The 24375-nt window shown below is 31.9% G+C and overlaps 1 protein-coding gene across 1 annotated transcript in view; it reads left to right on the plus strand.

Moving 5' to 3' along the window:
* Positions 1-23996, plus strand: part of LOC132732727 (uncharacterized) — a 101483-nt gene extending 77487 nt beyond the window's left edge. The window contains exons 14-18 of the mRNA XM_060719208.1: positions 16263-16395; positions 16985-17130; positions 17383-17536; positions 20967-21009; positions 23933-23996. Coding sequence (XP_060575191.1) covers positions 16263-16395; positions 16985-17130; positions 17383-17536; positions 20967-21009; positions 23933-23981 — 525 coding nt within the window. The 3' untranslated portion in view covers positions 23982-23996. The remainder of the gene's footprint in view (positions 1-16262; positions 16396-16984; positions 17131-17382; positions 17537-20966; positions 21010-23932) is intronic.
* The last annotated feature ends 379 nt before the right edge of the window (positions 23997-24375 follow it).

Consider the following 24375-nt stretch of genomic DNA (forward strand, 5'->3'; position numbering starts at 1 on the left):
CGATGAGCAGAGCGCAATACTTGGGTTGCTACCCCCAAGGTCAAAGTCACACTTAAAGGTCAAGTATAAAAAAGTCTATATTTCGTGTCCCCTCTATCACAGTTAAGCTGTTGCAAAGTTTTTAACATAATTTGGCAGAAAATGATCACCATTATGACACGATGTGCAGACTCAAACTTCCAGGTTGCTACTCCAAATGTCATGGTTAAAAATTCTCCATAACTTTTTGACTTTTAGGAAGATTTTAAATAACTTTGCACTATCATAGGACTATATGCTTATAATAGGCATTGCAGAACATCAAAGTCATGGCTTGTTAAAGTTCACATTCATGTCAGCTGCGGGAGGGGATTAGCTGTCCTTCAGGCTGCCTTGTTTGATATTGTATTGATATATTTAAAACAATTTATAAATTTACAATAAATATAAATCCGTAAACTGGTTTCCTGATTCTGTATATTATTCAAACATCATTTAGCAAGTGCATAGCAAAAGTTCTGATTTTTTATGAATGAATAAACAGACACACGAGGGATGTTCGAAATGTATTGCTTATTTCTATCTGGAGACTTCAAATTTCAAGTTAGCTTAAAAGTGTTCATTTCATGCTCTCGAAGTACTCCCCGTGGCTTATGCGTTTTCAAAATAAAGTGAAACGTTGATAGTAATATGCCTACCTTTCGTGCAATATCACGAACTGTAAATCTGGCATCTCCTTCAATGATATCCATTATTTTGGAAACGATTTCGTTACGAGATGCAGGTTTTGGCCTATCTGGTTGTGGTGCATTTTTGATGCACTCTACACCAGACTCAAATTTCTTTTTCCATCCCCTAACTGTGTCATAAGACACACAAGAAGGTCCATAAGCAGTAGAGAGTTAAGTCATCCACTGGTTCAAAGAGCAACCCAGTTTTGAGCGAGCTTTGATGTAAGACCGTATTTCATCTTTTATGACGACGCTTCTACCAACCATTTTTATTACAGTATTCAACGACTGTGTGTATTTAAATGACAAATTGTATGTCTTACACTTAGTCTAAAATGTACATTTATACACCGTTGTGTAGGTATTGAATTACCCTATATAGGAATGTATTGGTGTTTATCGTGTCCCACGTGGATCACGAGATAGAGGACAATAAGCAATTATTTTCGAACATCCCTCGTACTAGTTTCAGAAAAAAAGATTAAAAAACTTTTGCAATAATTTCTAGGTAAACCACCATATAAGGGTATATTGAGTAGCATATTTCTTAGACATAACACGTCTGATAAAATTCTAAAATAAAGTATACATTATGGAAGTCCTTAAATTTTTACTCAATAGGTTTAATTGTTAATTGTTTAATAATAGATTTGATTGAAATTTCCAGGGCGTACATAACACTGTGTTTCAGTATTAATTAACAAGAATATTTTATTGTAATGTACTGAGGTCATTTAAACTTCGATCTTAAAACTAAGGCATTAGAACCTAGATATCAGAAGAAACATACAAAATTTATGTGAAGAATTATATTGAAGCCAGCACATGTAAAAAATCAATAACATAAAATGACCGCCGACATGAGAAAATAGCTCTTGAGGTCACTTACTTTTTATTGATACTTTGGGTTCTGAAAGAAATTCAATGTTTAAGCTCTCAGAATAAAAAGAAAAACTTTTAGAAATTTCCTTATTGTTACCAATTATATGTATCTTTAACATTTTTAGATTAATTCATGTTTTTATTTTTAAAGTCTATCACAACGTTAACGACTTTTCACGTCATTTGTAAAATTCAAAAATACAAAAAAACACATTTGGAAGTATATAGAAGTAATAAAAAAACCACCTTCCTTACGCAGACTGTAGGAAATGGAGCCGGCAAATGTACCACTATTCCTGATATATGTAGGTAGAACTTAATATTAAGAGGTTCTTGCGTTTTAAGACCTAAGAACTAAGTCAAATGGCCGCAAAAAATCACAAAAGGGGGTTAAAGGAGTCCCATAAGAAAAAATGCATACCGTCCATAGCCTGAACACCGGCTAAAGCAGAATCTAATAATAAACATGAAATGATAATTTTTTGATTTAGAACAACATCCACTAATGTATTTATAGGCAATGAAACTGGTAAATATAAATAGGAAACATAAATTCCGCCTAGAGAGAACATATCTAGAAACAGGTTAAACTACTTTTATACGTCGCTGGTGTAATTAGGGAAACTGATATGTTTTGAATCACACTTACGTAAATGCATCTGGATCACGAAATGCAGAGTGTTTTACCTTTGACCTCAAAGAGTGTACCTGATAAAAACAGAATGCTGAATATTTTCCATGTGCCTTTAATGCATGACCTTCACCTAAGGTAGCAACCTGATTTTTGCATTTTGCACAACATCTTACAATTATGGTGATGTGCAATGTACATCGTCTCAGAATTGTAATCATTTGTGTATTTATCATTTTAAAAAAATCCAACGGACATTAAATGCTGACTTTTTTCAATTTGACCTTTACGTGTGACCTTGACCGTAGGGACAAAGTTGTAGCCAGTCAGGGAAAACAAACTGTGAAATACAATAATTTAATCTTAAAGGTCAATGTCATTTATGAGTTATGGCCAAATAAAATACTCCTGTAAGACATTGTCCTAATGAATGTTAAGCTCAACAATAAAGACAATCATTAAATAAACAACACGCAAAAAAGCAAAATACTGTAATTTGTGCTTCAGGGCCAATACAATTGATCCATGAAGGTCATAATAAAGTTAACTTAAACGTATTGTCTTAGGGATTGTTTTGTCCAAATTTGTAGGCAACCTATTATCAGTTATAGCCCATTTAACAAATATAAAGAAAAATTCAAACATTTTATCTTGAATGTCATTTATGAGTCAATGGCAAGTTTAATAGGGTCAACGTAAAAATATTGCCCAAAGGGTCGCTGTGTCCAACAAAAATATATTATGAAATTGATAGTTAAAGTTTTTTATGGCAACCACAACTTATTTGTCTTTGTGCACGGTCCAGCGTTTGTTCGATGCCTGGCTGGGTTCCGTGTCGGTGATTCGGTGTTGTTAGGTTTTGTTGGGGGCTGCGTCCATTGAATGCCGCCTCTCCTCTTTGATCTTGTTTTCTTATTGCATAACATCTGGTTCTCTGTCAAAATTACATTATACTTAGATTCGCAGATTGTTTTCTGTGTTAGGGAAAACCCATTCGTTTTCTTGCGGACCATATGCAGCTTCAAATTTAATGGAACAAATCTGTTTTTAGGGTTCTATGGATGCCGCCATATGAACATGTCTGTGAATGTTTCTAAACATTCATTACTGACAGTTGAAGGTGTTAGTGGGAGCGTCGACGATAACCTTCACTTTCTAATGATCAAGCTTAATCAAACCGAGCATGCAATCATTTTCAATTCTGCCGTTTGGAATTCTGTAGATTTTTTTGTTTCCTCTATTTGACAAACCATACAATATCAAAAAACTTTTTGGAACTACAATGGACTGAGCTTAGATATTTGTCAAGTAGCATAACCTTGTGGTCATGTACGAAAGTTTTATAAATCATGCCCTTGGTGTAAAAATTGGTCCCACTTCGGAAGGTCCATTTCCTTATATAAATTTTTATAGGAGATACATTTAAGTATTCTTTTGGGAAACGTGAATGAGTAGAGCTGAGATTTTTGGCATCTAGCCATGTATACTAGACCTCTCCAAAACATCCGCGGCCCTAGAATAAAAGTTTTACATGTCTCGGGAGTCACCTAGTTTACATGACATTGTTTAGTAAATGTGAGGTAAAAAAACTCACGGAATACTTGTTATCCGCGTACAACAAAACAAGTTATGTTCAACCGTCTAAAATCATTTTGAAATTTAAATTTATGGTAAAAGAAATGCTTGCTTGTATTTTATGTTTTGTAATGGGTTCCATAGTAAAACAAATATTTGTATTTGTTTACTACAACACCTTTACTAAATTTTAAATAATTATTCTCTATTTAGTTGCAAAACAATGCACGAATCGGAGGGTCAACGCAAATAGTTTTTTTATATAACTGAACCTTCACGGAGCGTCTGTAACTTATTTTATTTATTTATTTATTTATTTATTTATTTATTTATTTATTTATTGTCCGATCGTCTCATAAAAATAAAAGATCATAATACCTATTCATTAATTTTCACAATAAAAAGATAATGGTTACAGAAATTATTTCTTTAAATATGAGGGATTTGGCTATGGAAAACGAATTGAGAATTTGTCTTCAGCTTTAAAATAGTAATTTTAAAGAGTTTGGTATTGAAATAAAATTAAACCTTAAAAATCATATTAAAGTTTTTTGTAAAGTTCCGAATTTCTGATTAACAAATCTCTCGACTTACCTTTACGCTTCGAAATTATAGAGTATTAGGAAAAATGGGCGCTTTGTAATGCGATTATGACTTTTCTGTTCTAGAATGAAAAGTCAATACAAAAATGTATTAATCATTTTCCAAGAAAATGAACGTTTAGACAACCAACTTGTCTTAGCTAGAGATTTGCAATTTTTAATACCCTAGTAGGCTGTGACTACTTGTGACTATGGAGAGTGCTGACATGTCACACTATTACTTTCACTAAAATATAGAATATAAAGTGTAAGAAATATGTTTTCACAAAATTCCAAGAAAACACTCTCAGAAATTTTTTACATATTTCAATTAAGAAAAATATTAGTTTTCGGGCAATTTCTAATTAAAAAGAAGCAAGAAACTTAATAAAACAATAATAACTAATGTACTAATAGACATTAATATCAGAAATTAGATAAATTTAAAACTTTTTAAAAATGACCCATCGTAACCATGAAATAGTGAAAAATATTTATGAAATAAAAAAAACATTTTTTTTTTGTGTGTGAAAAATTTCTCAAACTGTCTACTAAAAAATGTAATGATATTATGTATATTGAAAAACGGTAAAATTTATATTGAATTGCCAGTATATTTATTTTTCAAAAATATCTTTTATGAAGTATCATAAATTAAAAATTTAATCTTGTGCAAAAGAATTTTATCTGTATAAATATAACTTTTGCATTAACACTTAAATTAAGAACGTTTTTGTCCATTAGGGCTAAAAAATAAGTTTACTTTTGATACTAAATTCTATTTTTTAACTATTTTTAAATGAATCTTTTTATTATTTTAAGACCCTATTACAATTATTATCAATGTTGTTTTTACGCTTTTACATGATAATTTAAATATATTTTATGTTTGTGAAGTTGGCAGCCTAGCAGCCTAGCAGCCTGAAGTTGGCAGCCTAGCAGCCTGGCAGCCTAGCAGCCTGGCAGCCTAGCAGCCTAAAGAAAGCAAAGAATAGTACAAACATGAAATCGTCGGAAATACATTAGTAGCACTTCTTTAGATCAATCCACGCCTTTTTCAATATCGTGATCTTTATTTTTTTAAGATGTTGAACTTTATCTCAACACGATTGTTTTATGCTGACGCTCCGAAATTTGTGAAGTTAGCAGCCTAGCAGGATATTACAAATATGAAAACCGTCGGAAATGAATCGGTAGCAAATACTTAGACCATTCCACGTCTTATTTCAGTATCGCGTACTTTATTTTTTTGAAATAATTAACTTAGTTTTTTTTTGGTTTTTTTTTGACACTTTGAAATTTGTGAAGTTAGCAGCCTAACAGCCTAGCAGCCTAAAGAAAACTAAGGATAATACAAACATGAAAACCGTCAGAAATGAGTCGGTAGCACATACTTAGACTATTCCACGTCTTTTCTTTCAGTATCGCGAACTTTATTTTTTTAAATATTGAACTTTGTTTTTATTTGTTGTTTTTTTACTCTTCGTCTTCGAAATTTGTTAAGTTAGCAGCCTAGTAGCCTGGCAGCCTAAAGAAAACTAAGGATAATACAAACATGAAAACCGTCGGATATGAATCGGAAGCACATACTTAGACCATTCCACGTCTTATTTCAGTATCGCGATCTTTATTTTTTTAAATATTGAACTTTGTTTGTTTTTGTTTTTTTTTTGTTTTTTTTTTACACTTCGAAATTTGTGAAGTTAGCAGCCAAGCAGGATAGTACAAACATGAAAAACGTCGGAAATGAATCGGTAGCAAATACTTAGACCATTCCATGTCTTATTTCATTATCGCGTACTTTATTTTTTAAAATAATTAAGTTGTTTTATTTTGACACTTCGAAATTTGTGAAGTGAGCAGCCTGGCAGCCTAGCAACCTGGCAGCCTAGCAACCTAGCAGCCTAAAGAAAGCTAAGGATAATACAAACATGAAAACCGTCGGAAATGAGTCGGAAGCACATACTTAGATTATTCCACGTCTTTTTTCAGTATCGCGATCTTTAATTTTTTAAATATTGAATTTGTTTTTGTTTTTTTTTGTTTTTTTTTGACACTTCGAAATTTGTGAAGCCTAGCAGCTTGGCAGCCTAACAGCCTAGTAGCTCGGCCACGACATAGTATCTCGTACGCACGAGATAAATAAAACCACACATGTGTCACCTTTGTGCCACCGTATATATCTGCTTACTTGTAGACAAAAATCTTGAACTAATATAATGTCCAATTGCAACAATTATAATAGAAAATAGCAAAATGCATAATTATAAATAGTAACCTAATCTGTGTCGCAATTACAACGCTTAATAATAATAATATCTGTCATATGTTGCGGTTCGGACCGGAATATCCGTCCCGAGGTGACCCGCCCATTGGGCGGTAACGAGGCTTGCCGAGTTACTGCCCATGGGCGGGTTACCGAGGGACGGATATTCCGATCCGAACCGCAAACATATGTCAGATATTTTTTCTTGCATATTCTAAAATATTCCATTATACTTTAAATACTTTATCTTTATTTTCAACGCAAATTAATATCATTACAGCCGTACCTATTTTCTTACAACAGCGTATGAAAAATTGCAACTTCATTCATAACGGGAAAACGATGTCATCCTAAGCGTGCCATTGTACAGCACGCGACTCATCTGACACCCCCCCATGCTACATGAAATTTCCGGCATGGGTAAAACACACGAAAATGCAAGAAACCATAGTCTCCATCATCTTCATAAATCATCGATCGGCTTACATACCCAACTTCGCAATACTTTTTGGCTCTTCTCCAATTTCAGGAGGTAGACTGGTACACTAATCTCCGATCAATCGCAACTTTTCGGCCCTTTGATATTATTATAGATAATAGCCGAGGGCGTTCCGATTGGTCCCCGACTGGTTCTCTGTCGAGTAGGTCTCATATGTGGATTTTGCACTCCTACTTCGCTATATATTTTATAAGTTTTTCTCAATGTTTACTGCACTTCACGCATCTTCATATTTAGATCTTCATATATAGACGAAGAGGTGAAGATGATTGCGAAATAGAATGAATAATAAAAGAAATGCATTTCGAAATAGCCTATAGAAATTTTCTAACATTAAGTTTAAATTAAATTCCTTTAACGGCAAAGATTCACGAATTCGAAAACCTAGCTAAACGCCGTTTTCCAGTACTTTCTTTACATAGCTGTGGGAAAATCCGCTAATGGAGTGTAATAACGAATTCTTCGTTTTTGTTCGTTATTGAGTTAACAGATACTACTATGTAAGAAAATAATGAAATATCATTGTAGGAATAATTCCATACAAAAATAAAGTAAAATACACAAGTTTAATCACAAAACATCTCTCGTTATTTATTATGGAAGATGCCACTACGACTGTTTTAATTTCATTGATCTTCATTTTAAAGAATTCAATTTTTATATAAAAAAAATACAAAAGATGTTAAAGAAACATTGATAATTTTCAAACACGTCAAGTTTTTTCACCTTACACGGCGAAATAATGATAGAAAAGTAAATGTAACAGTAGTATGTACTTCATTTGGTAAAACCGTAACATACCGGAAAACGGTGACGAATAAGTCTATTAACTGGAGTCAGAGTAAAGGAATCACATATTCATACATCACCTTTTAAACATTTTAATAGATCCATGAAAACAACATCTATATAATAAATAGGCGAATGTAATTGCGTTTTGTTTCTTTTTTGTTTTTTTTTTCTTTCTCTTTTTTGCTGACAACACGAGAGCCTGACCCGGTGCGTAGTTTGCGAAACGCACTTACGTGAGTGAAAATAATATATAGTATGATGTAAAAAAATATCAGAATAACAATTATAGAGGCATACAACGCCACTCCATTATTTTGCTGTGTCGTATACAAGATCTGGATGTGGCAACTATTGATCAAATGGGTATTGTTATTAAGTTCAGATAATTTTTATGTTCATTTATGTGTTCGTTTAAACATAATTATGCATTTTATATCTCTACGTTTCAACACATTTTTATCTCTACAGACCTAAAATAAATATGCGTTAAACAACGTCAACTTCATTATAAACATATATATACAAAGTAGCATATCATAATTAACTCACATGACGTCACTTATTGTCAATAGACAGCGACATTATTAGCCGAGAAAATGTTCTAAGACTCAGACTAATTCCTACGTTATTCGAAAATATGTTTAATCCCCGAATTTCGAAGCGTCAGAATGAAAAATAAAATAAACTTCAATATTTAAAAAAAAAAGATCGCAATACTGAAATAAAACTTGGAATGGTCCTTCTTAGTATGTGCTACCGATTCATTTCCGACGGTTTTCATGTTTGTATTATCCTTAGTTTTTCTTTAGGCTGCTATGCTGCCAGGCTGCTAGGCTACCAGGCTGCTAGGCTGCTAACTTCACAAATTTCGAAGTGTCAAAAAAAACAAAACAACAAAATAACAAAGTTCAATCTTTAAAAAATGGAGATTTCGATACTGAAATAAGTCGTGGAATGGTCTAAAGATGTGCTTCCGATTCATTTCCGACGGTTTTCATGTTTGTATTATCCTTAGCTTTCTTTAGGCTGCTACATGTAGGCTGCTAACTTCACAAATTTCGAAGACGAAGAGAAAAAAAAAACAAAAACAAAAAAAGTTTAATATTTAAAAAAAATAAAGTTCGCGATAGAGAAAAAAAGACGTGGAATAGTCTAAGTATGTGCTACCGACTAATTTCAGACGGTTTTCATGTTTGTATTACCCTTAGTTTTCTTTAGGCTGCTAGGCTGCCAGGCTGCTAGGCTGCCAGGCTACTAGACTGCTAACTTCACAAATTTCGAAGTGTCAAAATAAAAAAAAAGTTAATTATTTAAAAAAAAAAATAAAGTACGCGATACTGAAATAAGACTTGGAATGGTCTATGTATTTGCTACCGATTCATTCCCGACGTTTTTCATGTTTGTACTATCCAACTAGGCTGCTAACTTCACAAATTTCGAAGTGTCAAAAACAAAAAAAAAAAAAAAAAAAAACAAATTTCAATTTTTGAAAAAAAAAAGATTGCGATACTGAAATAAGACGTGGAATGGTCAAGTATGTGCTTCCGATTCATATCCGACGGTTTTCATGTTTGTATTATCCTTAGTTTTCTTTAGGCTGCTAGGCTGCTAACTTCACAAATTTCGAAGACGAAGAGTAAAAAAAACAAAAACAAAGCAAAGTTCAATATTTAAAAAAAATAAAGTTCGCGATAGAGAAAAAAAGACGTGGAATAGTCTAAGTATGTGCTACCGACTAATTTCAGACGGTTTTCATGTTTGTATTACCCTTAGTTTTCTTTAGGCTGCTAGGCTGCCAGGCTACTAGGCTGCTAGCTTCACACATTTCGAAGTGTCAAAATAAAAAAAAGTTTATTATTTAAAAGAAAAAATAAAGTACGCGATACTGAAATAAGACTTGGAATGGTCTATGTATTTGCTACCGATTCATTTCCGACGTTTTTCATGTTTGTACTATCAAACTAGGCTGCTAACTTCACAAATTTCGAAGTGTCAACAAAAAAAAAAAAAAAAAAAAAAATTTCAATATTTGAAAAAATAAAGATTGCGATACTGAAATAAGACGTGGAATTGTCTAAGTATGTGCTGCCGATTAATATCAGACGGGTTTCATGATTGTATTATCCTTATTTTTCTTTAGGCTGTTAGGCTGTTAGGCTGCTAACTTCACAAATTTTGAAGACGAAGAGTAAACAAAAAACAAACAAAAAACAAAAAAAACAAAGTTCAATATTTTAAAAAATAAAGTTCGCGATACTGAAAAAAAGACGTAGAATAGTCTAAGTATGTGCTACCGACTCATTTCCGATGGTTTTCATGTTTGTATTATCCTTAGCTTTCTTTAGGCTGCTAGGCTGCCAGGCTGTTAGGCTGCCAGGCTGCTAAGCTGCTAGGCTCCTAACATCAGGAATTTCGAAGTGTCAAAATAAAAAAAGTTTATTATTTTAAAGAAATAAAGTACGCGATACTGAAATAAGACATGGAATGGTCTAAGTATTTGCTACCGCTTTATTTCCGACGGTTTTCATGTTTGTTCTATCCTGCTAGGCTGCTAACTTCACAAATTTCGAAGTGTCAAAATAAAAAAAAAACAAAGTTAATTATTTTAAAAAAGATAAAGTACGCGATACTAAAATAAGACGTGGAATGGTCTAAGTATTTGCTACCGATTCATTTCCGATTGTTTTCATGTTTGTACTATCCTTAGTTTTCTTCAGGCTGCTAGGCTGCTAACTTCACAAATTTCGAAGTGTCAAAATAAAAAAAACAAAGTTAATTATTTTAAAAAATTAAAGTACACGATACTGAAATAAGACGTGGAATGGTCTAAGTATTTGCTACCGATTCATTTCCGATTGTTTTCATGTTTGTACTATCCTGCTAGGCTGCTAACTTCACAAATTTCTGAGTGTCAGAATAAAACAATCATGTAAAGATATAGTTCAACATCTTAAAAAAATAAAGATCACGATATTGAAAAAGGCGTGGAATGATCTAAAGAAGTGCTACTAATGTTTTTCCGACGATTTCATGTTTGTACTATTCTTAGTTTTCTTTAGGCTGCTAGGCTGCCAGGCTGTTAGGCTGCCAGGCTGCTAGGCTGCCAACTTCACGAACATATATATTTTATCCTTTTGAAACACAGGAGGACTTAAATAATTTTTTACATGACAGGACTAGAAACAATGTTTCGAGACTTAGGTCCTATTTTATGTAGGCCTAGACCAATATCTTGAGTGCTGAATTTTTAGATTATTTTCTCACTCTCTTTTTCAAGAATAATTATTTCTATTGTACAGAGTTACTCAAATCGGGCTTCGAATAGCAAGAAAACCATTTTCAATTTTTTTCGGAATATATTTCTTAATTATCTTTTGCATATCTTCCTGTTTAATGTGCCCCCAGCTGACGTTAGAAATTCAACTTTTATGTTTTTAGTTCTTTGGAGTTCAATTAATATTAATCAATTATTGATATCATATTTAAAATTTTGGTTTTCTTAAATTTGAAACATATTTTTTTAATGTATTTAATTCTTTTAAAGATTGTAGTTTATTTAATACCTTTCTCAGCATATACATGTGCAGCACATTAGTAGAAGAATAATCAGATTACTTATATATATCACAGAAACATCAATATATCACTGAATACGTAATTTATTGCAATTAGGAAAAAATGTAATGTCAGTTTTTTCTTCAGAAATCATTTTACGCATTTAAGCAAAACGTAGTTGAGAATATTGCCTTTCCACAATAAAGTTAAAACAAAAATTATGTTTCAAATTTAGTTAAATAGGAAAATAATATTGTTTCACTAATGCAATAGTTATTATAGTTATTCAAAGCCATATATATATATATATATATATATATACTACGAAGTAAATACTGATATATCAAAAGAGTAAGACATTAAATACAAAGTTAATTCTGATAATTTTCATGTAACAGAGAGAATGACGGGTGCAATAAAAATGGTTGGCCATATTATCAAAAGCCATTACTTAACGATAACAAGTATGTACAAGTTAGGAAAACTCAAAAAATGGATACTTAGTACTACCTTTTATAGAATATGCATTGAAATTTTATACAAGAAACTGCCTTAAATCATTTTCTGAAAAGATTTGAGTTAGAATAGTTTTGCGTCAAGCTTTCGATATGAACAATTAGCTCATTTTAGACCTATGCTCCTTTTTAAAACTTCTCGGAAACTACCATGCCGATTCTTTTTGATTTTGTTATTTTGCATGTCCTCTACAAAAGGTTTATAAATAAATCCCCTGAATCAAGATTTGCCACGCGCCTGTGGTCACTTAGTTTATATTGTCTTATATTTGTTTTCTTTTGTGAAACTTCAGTGCCCTCAACTTAGATATTTTGTACGTACAGAAGGCAATGGACATCTTATAAAGTTATATAAATTGTCTCTTGTCAAACATTGTCCGGTCCTGATAGTCTTTTACTAAACATAAACTAATGTCTTACGATATTTGACAGTGTGGTCCTTTACAAAAGTAATATAAGTCAATCGGGTAAAATCTAGTACGCACGGAGTTCACTAAATTTTAAAAATATATATATAAAGTTTTTCTTTTTCAAAACGTCAATACCAGAGCTGAGCCTTTTGGCATGCTGTATTGCCTAGTAGACAATTGCAGAAGATGTATAATTCATGCCCCTTTAAAACGTTCTACCCTTTAAACAATCTTGTATGGTAACAATGCCTTTTAAAAACTTCTTGTGTGAAAATGCAATGCCCAGAGATTTGATGTTTTGCATGTAATTTTCCATAGCAAACATCGACAAATGTTGTTTTTCTAATGAAGCAGCTTTGTTTAAAAATACAATCTAACGTAACCTAATTACTGATTTATTACTTTGAAGATGTTTGACCTTTTCTAAAAGTGTATCTCTAATTAGCGATCCAGGGCAACCACGGACTGTTTTTGTCCTTGGCAAATATAATCACCTCTATGATTTACTGTTTTCTGTTTCTTCACAGATTATTAAGTATGTTATGAGTTAAACCGCTGTTGTATGTCAGTTTTAAGTTTTAATGACATCTGACAAATTAAAAAGCTGCTGATTAATATCTTACAATAGCAGAAATTTCTTCAAATCTTAACGTGATTTACTGTCCTCTGGTATCTGTCGCACATGTCACGTGACTATCGGTAAAATTTGAGGCACTCGGTGAGAGAATATAAAAATGCATTTAATTTTGCGTACCACTAGCGGGGTAATTAAATTGATTCACTTTTGAAGTTTATAATAATTATTATTATTATCATCATCATCATATTATGCCAGTGTCACCCTGCCTGTGTATTTGTGTATGAAATTCCGTTAAAATATAAATTAAATAACCAAAATCTGAGCTCTTTACAGAATATACAAATAAGAACGAGATAATATATACTTTTGTCCGACCAATTCATATTTATAGATGCTCGACATATTTTAATAGAAATATAAGGTATTACTTGATCAATATGATCAGACCTTCTTGACTTTTATTATTTATGCACTGTATAGAGATTCAGTTTCTTCTGGGAAATACAATAAATTTCATACTTTGTCGCAGTTCTATTAGTATTGTGTTCGATTTACTGGCAAACAATAAATTCAAAGCATTCACTGAAAATACATGTTCATATCTTTTTTATTGAATTATAAAGAAATAATAATCCGCATACTAGCGTGAAAATATTTCAGAAATTTGTCAGGGACACCTGACCACCAGTAATATAGGCGTTCACATAAAAATGTTGTCTTCTTCTTTTGATATTTAGAAAACGATTAAATGTGAAGAAAGCTCTTGAATCCGGACAAAAGTCCATAAACTCAATGTTATGTCTATCAGATTATGGGACAAACAAATCATTATTTCACACATTATGGATATTTTGGCAGGTACATGTTTTTAACCATCCGCATGGTCATACGATTTTCCGCTATTCTTAATTATTTATTTTACATCTTCTCCGACAATTTCTTAATTTTAAAAAATAGCCAAAAAAAAGTTAGCGATATAATATTGTTTTTTTAGCTCACATGAGCTAGCTCAGGATGAGCTTTTAGGATCGTTGAATGTCCATCGTTTGTCGTCCGTCCACACTTGTCCGTTAATACTCTAGCGGTCACATTTTTTTGCCTCAATCATCATTAAACTTTGTAAGGATGCTTGTCTATGTAATATTGGATGAGTTTGAACATGAGTCATCTCGGATGAAAAACTAGGTCACATGTGCTAAAAATAGAAAAACCTTGTTAACACTCTTGTGGTCATATTTTTTACTCAATCTTTATCAGACTTTGTCAGGATGCTTGTCAAGGTAATTTGCTCGGATAATTTGAAAATGGGTCATCTCGGAAAGAAAAACCTTGTTACCACCGTCGTGGTCACATTTTTGACTCAGTTGTCATTAAACTTGTTCAGAAGGCTTTTCTAGGTAATTTCTCAAATGAGTTCGAACATGGGTCATCTCGGATGAAAAACAAGGTCACAGGAGTTAAAAATAGATAAACTGGATAACACTGTAGTGTACACATTTTTGACTCAATTGTCATCAAACTTGTTCAGAATGCTTTTCTAGGTAATTTCTCAAATAAGTTCGTACATGGGTAATCTCGGATGAAAAACTAGGTCACAGGGGCTAAAAATAGATAAACCTTTTTTACACTCTAGTGGCTACTGTTTTGATCCAAACAACCTGGAAAGTTTGTTTTGATATTTTCTAGATCAAGTTCGAATACGGGTCACCTGAGGTCAAAAAATAGGTGTCACAGCCCAAAGATGGAAAAACCTTGTGAACACTCTAGAAGTCACATTTTTAATCCCCTTCCGAGTAGCAGAAATGGGTTTATACGAATGGCATCCGTCTGTCAGTCCGTCTGTCCTTCCGGTACGGTAACACTTCCGTGTCCGCCCCATAACTTTTAAACCACTGAAATATTTTGAAATAACTTGGCACAAATGATCACCATAATGAGACGATGTGCAGAGTGCAAGAATTTGGTTGCGACCACCATGTTCAAGGTCACACTTTAAGGTCAAACGTAAAAAAGTCTTCATTTTATTATAAAAGTCTATATTTTTTGTCCGCTTCATAACTTTTTAACTACTGGAAAAAAAATTAAAATATTTTGGCACAAATAAGACGACGTGCAAAGGGCAAGAATTAGGTTGCTATCCAAAATGTCAAGGTCACCTTTTAAGGTCAAATGTTAAAAAGTACGATCCATACTTTTTAACCACTGAAATTTAAAAAAAAATAACTTTGATCCCAACATCCCTGAAATTGGTCTGAAGTTTGTTTTGATGATTTCTAAGTCAAATTTGAATATGGTTACCTGAAGTAAAAAACTAGGTCACACTGCTCAAATATAGAATAAAATCCTTGTTAACATTGTAGTTATAAATTTTTTTACTCACCTGTCATGAAACGTAGCTTGAATGCTTGTCTAGGTAATTGCTCGGATGAGTTCAATGTGTCAGGTGAGCGATCTAGGGCCATCTTGACCCTCTTGTTTTTTCAATTTTGGGAATTGATATTTAGATTTTGACAATAATTATCTTCTAGTTTTTATTTGAGTCAGTACAATTCATTTATAACAATGTATACTGCAACAATTTAAACTATGCCTGGGTTTGAGCACGTTCTGCAGTGACCTATATTGTATCTTTTCATGTTTTATTATTAAAAACAGTCCTCCCAATACAAAACTCGAATGCCGAGAACGAGAGGCCAACCCACGTCGCCTTTTTTGCACTTACTTGAAATTATGTTTCTTTTCTCCTACAAGATATATTTGTATGTACTAAACAAATCTTACTTGGTTATATTTATCATATAACATGTAAGATACAGAAAAAACCGCATATAATGAACTAATTAGGACATTCAAAATATCTTTCTTAGATCCGGAGCTCCTTGTAAGCATATAGCGAATGAGAACCTTGTATCAGGAGTTTTTATAGCAAACAGCTTTACACATTACAAACTGATTGTTTACCATCGTCATCAATTTGAAAGCATTTGATTAATAACAATTACTCATTTTGGTTTGTTATTGTTGTCTCCCTCAATTGATTCAATAAAGACAAAAATAACAGCAAAATGCATTGTTTTGCAAGGTCATAAGCTTATTTTGAAGAAGAATGTCGCTGGTTGACATAATTTAAACCACTCAACATTATTGTATTTTCCGGGAACATGTCGCTTCCGCAACCAAAAGGAATTATAATAATAATTTTGTTATTGCCTGAATAACTGTACCATATAAAGTCACGAAGAAAATATAGAAATTTTTATTTTCAGTTTTACAAAAAGCAAACTTTAAATACATCGTGCTCAATAGAGGGTCTCATCCCAGGTAGAACAGTTACAATTCAAGTATACTATGGAACAACTAATATTCTTTTATTAGAAACGGCAGTAGAAACACAAGCTAGTAAGTATGCTTAAGTGTAAACGACTACAAACTAAATTATCTGAAAAGCGTTAGAACAATGTGCAGATTTTCTTGGTTTAAGAGTTTGAAAATAAGTTTGTATTTGAAGCGCAAACTAGATATCTGTCATTAAATTGCTTAGGTTCTATGTATTACTTTTGTTGAGTTTCATGTCACCCGACTGCTATGGTCAAATTGCTGTTGTCAAGCTTAACAGGTAAAGTAAGACCTCAGGTCTTTAAAACCCTTCCTGAATTATATAAAGCACATGCAAGGTCAATGGTAGAACCCAAGTCGCTCCATAGTTTGGGAAAATCTTCCTTGTGATATGATCCAAAGTCCTTGGTGGGATTTATACCAACAGCGATGAATAGTGATATAAGATAAAATCTTAAACTGACAAGCTTTTCGCAGAGCATGATATGTAATTAAGACAAATTAGAAAATGGGAAATAATGCAACAAAAATGTTTAAAAGTGATAGGTTTAGACCTTTTGAGAAATACATCTTCAAATTTATATCAATAAATACATATACATTGTTAGGATTATTTACAATTTTGATATGTTTTATGTATTTATCGTTAAAGTAAAAGTGATCCCGACAGTATCATGTAAACAAGGACGGAGATATGTACAATGCAACATTCGGTGGACTATTAACAACTTTGTTTATAAAAAATCAGAAATCTTTAAGGAAGAACACGCAATCACTTACAAGGTTAAATGTGTCTTGGTAAGTGCATTTTGTTTAATTTGCATTCCAATGAAAGAACTATGTTCCTGTATATTTTTTATCTTTTAAATAAAAAATCATGTTTGTGTGAAAGCATTCCAAGCCTTTGACAAAACAAATAGTTATTGCTTCCTAATGTCTATTATGTTACAGTATAAAATGGTTTAATAATCGAATATTCCACTCTCTCCTAAACACTGTATGTATCCAGTAAAAAACAAATATTTACACTTTTATGAAACTATCTTTCAGAAAGAGAAAGTAGTATATGGAGAGGTGAATATTAGAACGAAGGAATGTACTTTACTGGAACTACATCCTAATCAGGAATACTCTGTATATGTGTATGCTGTTTACCAATCGGTTACGCTTGAACCTCCAGGAATAACAACTTTTAAAACACCAAGTATGTTTGTTTTTTTTATTTTTATATGTTACTTGTATATTGTGCTTGTTGATTATTTTTTCTTTTGCTAATTTGTTTGACCAAACAATCTGATATGATGTATAGTATTGGTAGACCTATATTAATATATAAATATCACGTTGTTGACAAAACAGCGTTCAAAAGTCACAATTCCGAAAAAAATAAAATTTCAAAACATAATAAACCATTGTGTGGATACAGAATTTCCAAGTAACCTGAGTATTTTGCTGCACATATGATTGTTTAATACAATAACGAATATCTGCACAAAGAAACGCATAGTAATCATTTTGTATCCGTCAAGAAAAGGGCACAAATGTCAAAATTTTAGTTATCAGATTCATAGCTTAACAGTCCACATCATTGGTGATTAAAACTTATAAAAGATATGTTACCCAGGATTTAGCCCAATAGTTATTTCCCTTTGTTGCTTTTCATACTTTATGTTTGTAATAAACATTACTCGGAGAGTTTTGAAATATCAGTTTTAAACTTTATTTGTGGATAGATCTCATTGAGGAGGACAGCAGTGCACAAGTAACAACCTTTAGTCTTAAAGTTTAAGAGATATTTATATAAAATTCCAAGATCAAATCAAGAATGGATGCAGTTAATAACTGCATCAAAATTTTGAGCTATTGCCAATAGATATAATTTATGCTTAATTAGAAATGTTTATTGTTTCATAACTAAAATGCTTGAGGAATAGCCCTCTTTTTGGATAATTTCACTTTGATGTTTACTAAAATGTTCCTGTATACCCATAGACAATTAAAGACTTTCTCTTGGTCTGCAAGGTATTCAAAATCAATGACGGCTTCTTAATATAATCCGTCCGTGCGCCCGCCTTATTTTGCCAAATTTTGCCAGTTTTGTATAAACGTTTTAACTCTACCCCTCATAGTTTTATGAACTTGACTTTGTTATTTTTAATTTTTGTACGGGCATAACTTTAGATATTTCAGATAAAACTTTAGACTTCATCTCATTGAAGAAATATGCAATGTATAGGAACCAATTTTAATTGTTCAGTTATTGTCCTTAAGCTTTTTGTTTTGTTGTGCTTTTTTGTTAGGTTTGTTACTTTGTTTGTCTGTTTGTTTGTTATACCCCCGAAACGAAGTTTTGGAGGTTTATAGGAGTCACCCGGTGGTCGGTCGGTCGGTCGGTCGGTCAGTCAGCCCAGCGGTCCGTTGCGTTTTCCTTATCCGGAGCATAACTTGAAGACTAATGGTTGGAATTCAATACAACGTCATACAATAGTCAAACACATTAAGAGGAAGTGCAGTGCACAAGAACCATAACAAATCTTTACTAATTACAAAGTTATTCCTTGACTGGAGCATAATTTAAAAACTACTAATTGGAACAAAACAACTTCATAAAATTGTCAAGCACAATAAGGGGAAGTGCAGTGCACAAGTTCCATAACTATATCTAAAGAAATTACAGAGTTATTGCCCGTTGTTACTTTTTCATTGCTTATTTTGTCCGGAACATTACTTAAAGACTAATGGTTGGAATTCAATACAACTTTATATAATGATCAAGCAAATTGAGAGGAAGTGCATTGCACAAGTACCATATTTCCATCTTGACTAATTATGGTATTGCCCTTTGTTACTTTTCCTTGTCCGAAAAATAACTTGAAAACTACTAGTTGGAATTCATTTCAACTTCATACAATGGTCATGCACATAAAGAAGAACTGCAGTGCACTTGAACCATAACTCCATTTTGACAAATTACAGAGTTATTGCCCTTTGATACTTTCCCTTAAACGGAGGATAACTTGAAAAGTACTGGTTGGAATTCAAAACATTTTCATGCAATGGTCAAGCACAATAAGAGGAAGTACAGTGCACAAGAACCATAACTGTGTCCAAAGTTATTATAGAGTTATTGCCCTTAGTACTTTTCCATTTCTGTTTTCTTGTCTAGAGCAAAACTTGAAAAAAGTTGGAATTCAATACAATTTCATTCAATGGTCAAGTAAATTGAAAGAAAGCGCAGTGACCATAACTCATTCTTGAGTTTAAGAGATTTGTCCTTTGTTACTTTTTATTGTCCAGTGCATAACTTAAAAATTAATGGTTGAAATTCGATGAAAGTTCATACAATAGTAAACGGTAGTCAGATAAATACAGTGCACAAGAATTATAACTCTATTTGGACTAATTACATAGTTATTGCCCTTTGTTCCTTTTTATCTCCAGTGCATAATTTGAAAATTTGGAATTCAATACAACTTCATACAAATAGAGGAAGTGCAGTGTACTATAACTATAACTCCATCTTCAGTATTGGTAGAGCTATTGCCCTTTGTTCGTTTTCCTTGTCCGGTGCATAACTTAAAAACTAATATTTAGAATTCAATGCAACTTCATACAATGGTCAAGTGCAATGAGAGGAAGTGCAGTGCTTAAGAAGCGTAACTTTTTCTGGACTTATTACAGAGAAATTCAATAAAATTCCATCAATGGTCAAACACACTTAAAGAAAATGCAACATACAAGAACCACAACTATCTTCAATTGCCCGCAACCATTACTCTATTTCAAATCTTTTACAAAGTATTCTGTTACTAGTGTTACTCTGTTTTTCATTTCCGAAGCAGTCTTGCGGGGGTATTTATCACATTTAGTGATATTTCTTGGGGGGAGGTTGTTGTTTTTTAGCTTTATTTTTCTTTGGAATTTAACTAAAAAATATATATTGGACGTCAAATTTTCACAAGATTGATAATTCTGCCTATCAGAGTTTTTGTAATTTTCTTTTATTATTATTCATGCTTAATTTTGTTTAACTCGAAAAGTATTATTCTGATATCAAACTTAAAGGTGGCTAGATCTCATTTTCTCATTTATGAGGACTGCATTGTTCAAGACTTACCACTTTTTATTTCTTAATTTATATTCATTTTAATTTTTTTGTAATTTTCTATGACATGTACTTTAAAGTGGCACATATAGTCAAACATTAACACTAGAACCATTTGATAATTTTGATAATGGTATTGATTTAACGACTAAAATAAATTAAGTAGAATAGAAACGCACAGATTTTAAACATGTGGTAAATAACTAAATGATACATGAAACACTTAGATCTAAAATGATTTACTTTGTTTGTTACAAAGTTTTTTTTCTCACAACGAGACGTACAAGATTGTTTGACATGGGTTAAACGACTGTACTGCAGATCTGCTATTTCTTTTTAAAACCCTCTTACATCAGGTCCTGTTTAGAATTGTCTGAATAAAATATAGTGGTTGATTTTGGTGATTCATAAGATATATCAAATTTGAACTTCGAAACGTTTTTAATTTTACGCTACATTTGTTCGTAATACATTTGAATTTATTACATTCATTTTAGTCTTGATAATTATGTGAATGTATATTTTCCAGCACTACGTAGGCAAAAAAGAGAACTCCTTGACATGATTGAAAGGTAAGCGAACTACTATCATTTTCATTACTTTCGATGTCATATTTATTTAAAATGTAAAAATATCTAATTGTAAAATTACCTCTCACAATGCAATCCTTTCTCAAGAAATCTTACATTTATCTCTTTCTATGACAAAATTACTTAAATGTTTCTTTAATAAGAATTTGTTCTGGTTGTATATACGATCGAAAAAAAATTTGTAGCAATATATGTAATATGTTGAAAATAGGCAAAAGAGGAAATTAGACTTATATGTTACTGACTCGATTTAATTCAACTACTTTATAACTGGACCGTCCACGCCCGTTAAAATAAATTTTTGCAGAGTATGAAAATAGTGTATTATAAAGTATCATTATTTTATGTTAGACAGTGGTTATTCAAATGAACTGGAATCTGAGTGGAGTCAAATATTTTGATTATAGAAAGAGTGCATTTTATAGGTTTTCGAATTTACGCACCACCTCTATTGTTTTTGTGACAGGTTACTTCTTACAACACATAAAAAATCGTTATGACGTCTTTCTTGCTCGTGCACAGGTCTTGTATTGTCAATGAGACCCAGGCATGTAAGACACGCAAAGGGAAAGGCGTGACTCAATGCAAACTAAGAAAACATTAAAAAAAATACTAAAAAAAAATGAAAATTGAAAAAAAAATCATAATATTATTTCATAAGAAATCTGAAGACAAATTTTAAACAAGATAACGTTAATTGAATCTCTATTTCGGTTAAACGCATACAGAGCGAATATGGAATTTGAAACTTCATACTAAATATGTGTAACCTTTTATCTGAGGAAAGTCAAAGCTAACTTTCCCCGCATCCCGCCGAAGCCTTTGGCTTTTTGGTTATTAAGAATGATACATAACAACACGTAAAGCGTCTTTCTTTAAGTGATATATTCCAACATTTGCCTATAGTGACAGTATATATCAAGTTCTTGATATTGACAAATTGCAAATTCAAAGTTTTGAATTACTTTGTTCATAGGAAAAGCAGAGTTAATAGCAAAATATTTGTGATTCATAAAGCAAAATATTGATAGAAGTTTAAACCTGTGTATGCTCTGGGTTAGAAAAAATCGTTGTGCATTATGACAAGTGCTTAAGATATATTTTTTTATGAGCCGTTATCACCAGCCATTGCTCAAAACAAGACTTTGGCGGCTTTTAGTTGGATATCGGACTCGAAAACTGATCTTTGCTACATCAAAAAGTAAACTTTTATTAATCAAATTTCAATTGAACGCAGTAAAGGAAAATAATTGTTTACACATATGCAGTTACCGAGAGATGTAGATACCGTTTATTCCTGACACCGGACAATACCCGTGTCATTTGTATGTTCATACGCTTGTTTCGTGGATATTTTCATGAAGATCGTATTAAGCTTGTTCAGTTTTTTAATCAAATCAGTAAATCGTATTAATTGTGAAATATGCCTGGCCAAGTACAAGGTTTTGACATGGAAAAACCTGGTTAAGTACCAGTATTCGTTTATTACAAACAACAAATTGTGACTATGAGGTGTCGATTCTTTCGAAAATCATATAAGTTCCCAGTTGCAGAATAAGGTTGCGCATTACTCTATCCTCTACGTTGTTATCGTAAACCGATGTTTTGCCGCACAATAATTATATTAGGTTGACATGTAGATTATAACAGAAAAATGTACGTTTCAAAGTCAATGCTCACTACTGTGGCTGTTTTAGGATATTTGAAATAAAAAGCATTCAGTAAATAATAACGTATAGCAAACCAAATGTTTAAATTGAAGAACTGTGCTAAATACAACCAAACACTCATTTTTAATACAAGTTTAATAGAACAATGCTACATAGCCATTTAATAAGTCATTCCAGGAGAAAGAAATATGTTCATGTTGTTTTCAATACAACAGTACATTTCTCCAGGACTTGGTTAGCTTCACCGATACAATAAGTTGTAATACTTGTTGTGTAGAAGTTGTTGTTTCATGCCCAATATGATGTATGTATGCCGATTTCAGAAGAAAACAAACAAAATAAAACCTTTTTTATCAAAGCAAGTCTGTTTTATGGAGTGACAATCGCATGTAACTATTTTTGTGAAGGTTTTGCTTATACACATTAAAGGCAAAGCCAAAGTCTGTTTACCTGAAGAATTGAAGTAAGAAGAAGCTGTTTTTGATGCTGTATTTTTGTCTATTTAAGACGACTTAAAGTCAGAAATAGAGATCGGGGTATATTTTTTGCACAGTAATACTAGTCAATAGAACACAACAGATAAGCATTAATCATAAGCATTGAACACTGTTGTTCAGTATATACATGTATGTTTCTTTTGTTTAAAAAAACACCTTATTTATATCTTATTGACTGTATGAAAAGTAGTAAATATACAGAAATTTCAATTATTTTTCTTATTTTCTTACCGAAAACTTACTACATCTATTGTAACAAAACAGGTTATTTATAAAGAATGACTATTGTTAGTAATTTATATATCATTTTAGAAATATCACATAATGTGGAAAATACATATAAATAAGATATAATTTAAGAAGAATATTTTGAATTTATAACTATTTATTATTATTATTTATTATATAATTTGGAAATAATTAAACATGATGAAAAAATGAAATAAATTATAAGAATCACTAACATCATAAAATACAAAAGACAATTACGAAATTGGAAGAGCACTTTAATAAGTTCAGGAAAGCAATACAATTCCCTGTGTTAGAAGAGGCAAGGAACACAGGTGTGGCCTCTGTGCTTATTTATTAGGAGGATTTTCTTTAAAACGTCTGGATAAAATATTCCTACAAGAAACATATGGAGAGAAAAACACAATAAAAACCATTCTATCATTTAATTCAATAAAATTTATTGGAATGTTTGATTTCCTTAAAATGAATATAATTTTATCATTTCAGTGATGATGTTAAAAGAAACAGGATGCAACGATTGATAATGCACCGTTAGTAGAGTTTTCAACAATTATTGTTTAGTATATTTTATCAATGGCATAATTGTTTAAGTTGATTTGATTCCAAGGTTGTGAATGTTTTTACTGAGAATTAATTATAATCTGTAACATATTTTGGATAAGTATGGTGTACTTCCACTTGTTGTATGTTGTGAGGCAATTATTGCATTTTCTGATATTTGTGTATGACTAGTTACATGTACAGCTTTTGTGTACATTTTGTTTAAATAAACGAAAAATGACTAAATTTATCTCGAATAACATGCATTTAATCTTTATAAGATTATAACGTGCTTGAATACAAAATAAAAGTTTTCGTTTTAACATAAAGCAAGAAAAGAGACATGAAAGCAAACTGCAGTGTCAAGGGTTAATGAGAAGCTTACATTA

This window comes from Ruditapes philippinarum, unplaced genomic scaffold (assembly GCF_026571515.1).
Source record: "Ruditapes philippinarum isolate M1 unplaced genomic scaffold, ASM2657151v2 ctg589_1_1_1_1, whole genome shotgun sequence".
In the NCBI taxonomy this organism is placed as follows: Eukaryota; Metazoa; Mollusca; class Bivalvia; order Venerida; family Veneridae; genus Ruditapes; species Ruditapes philippinarum.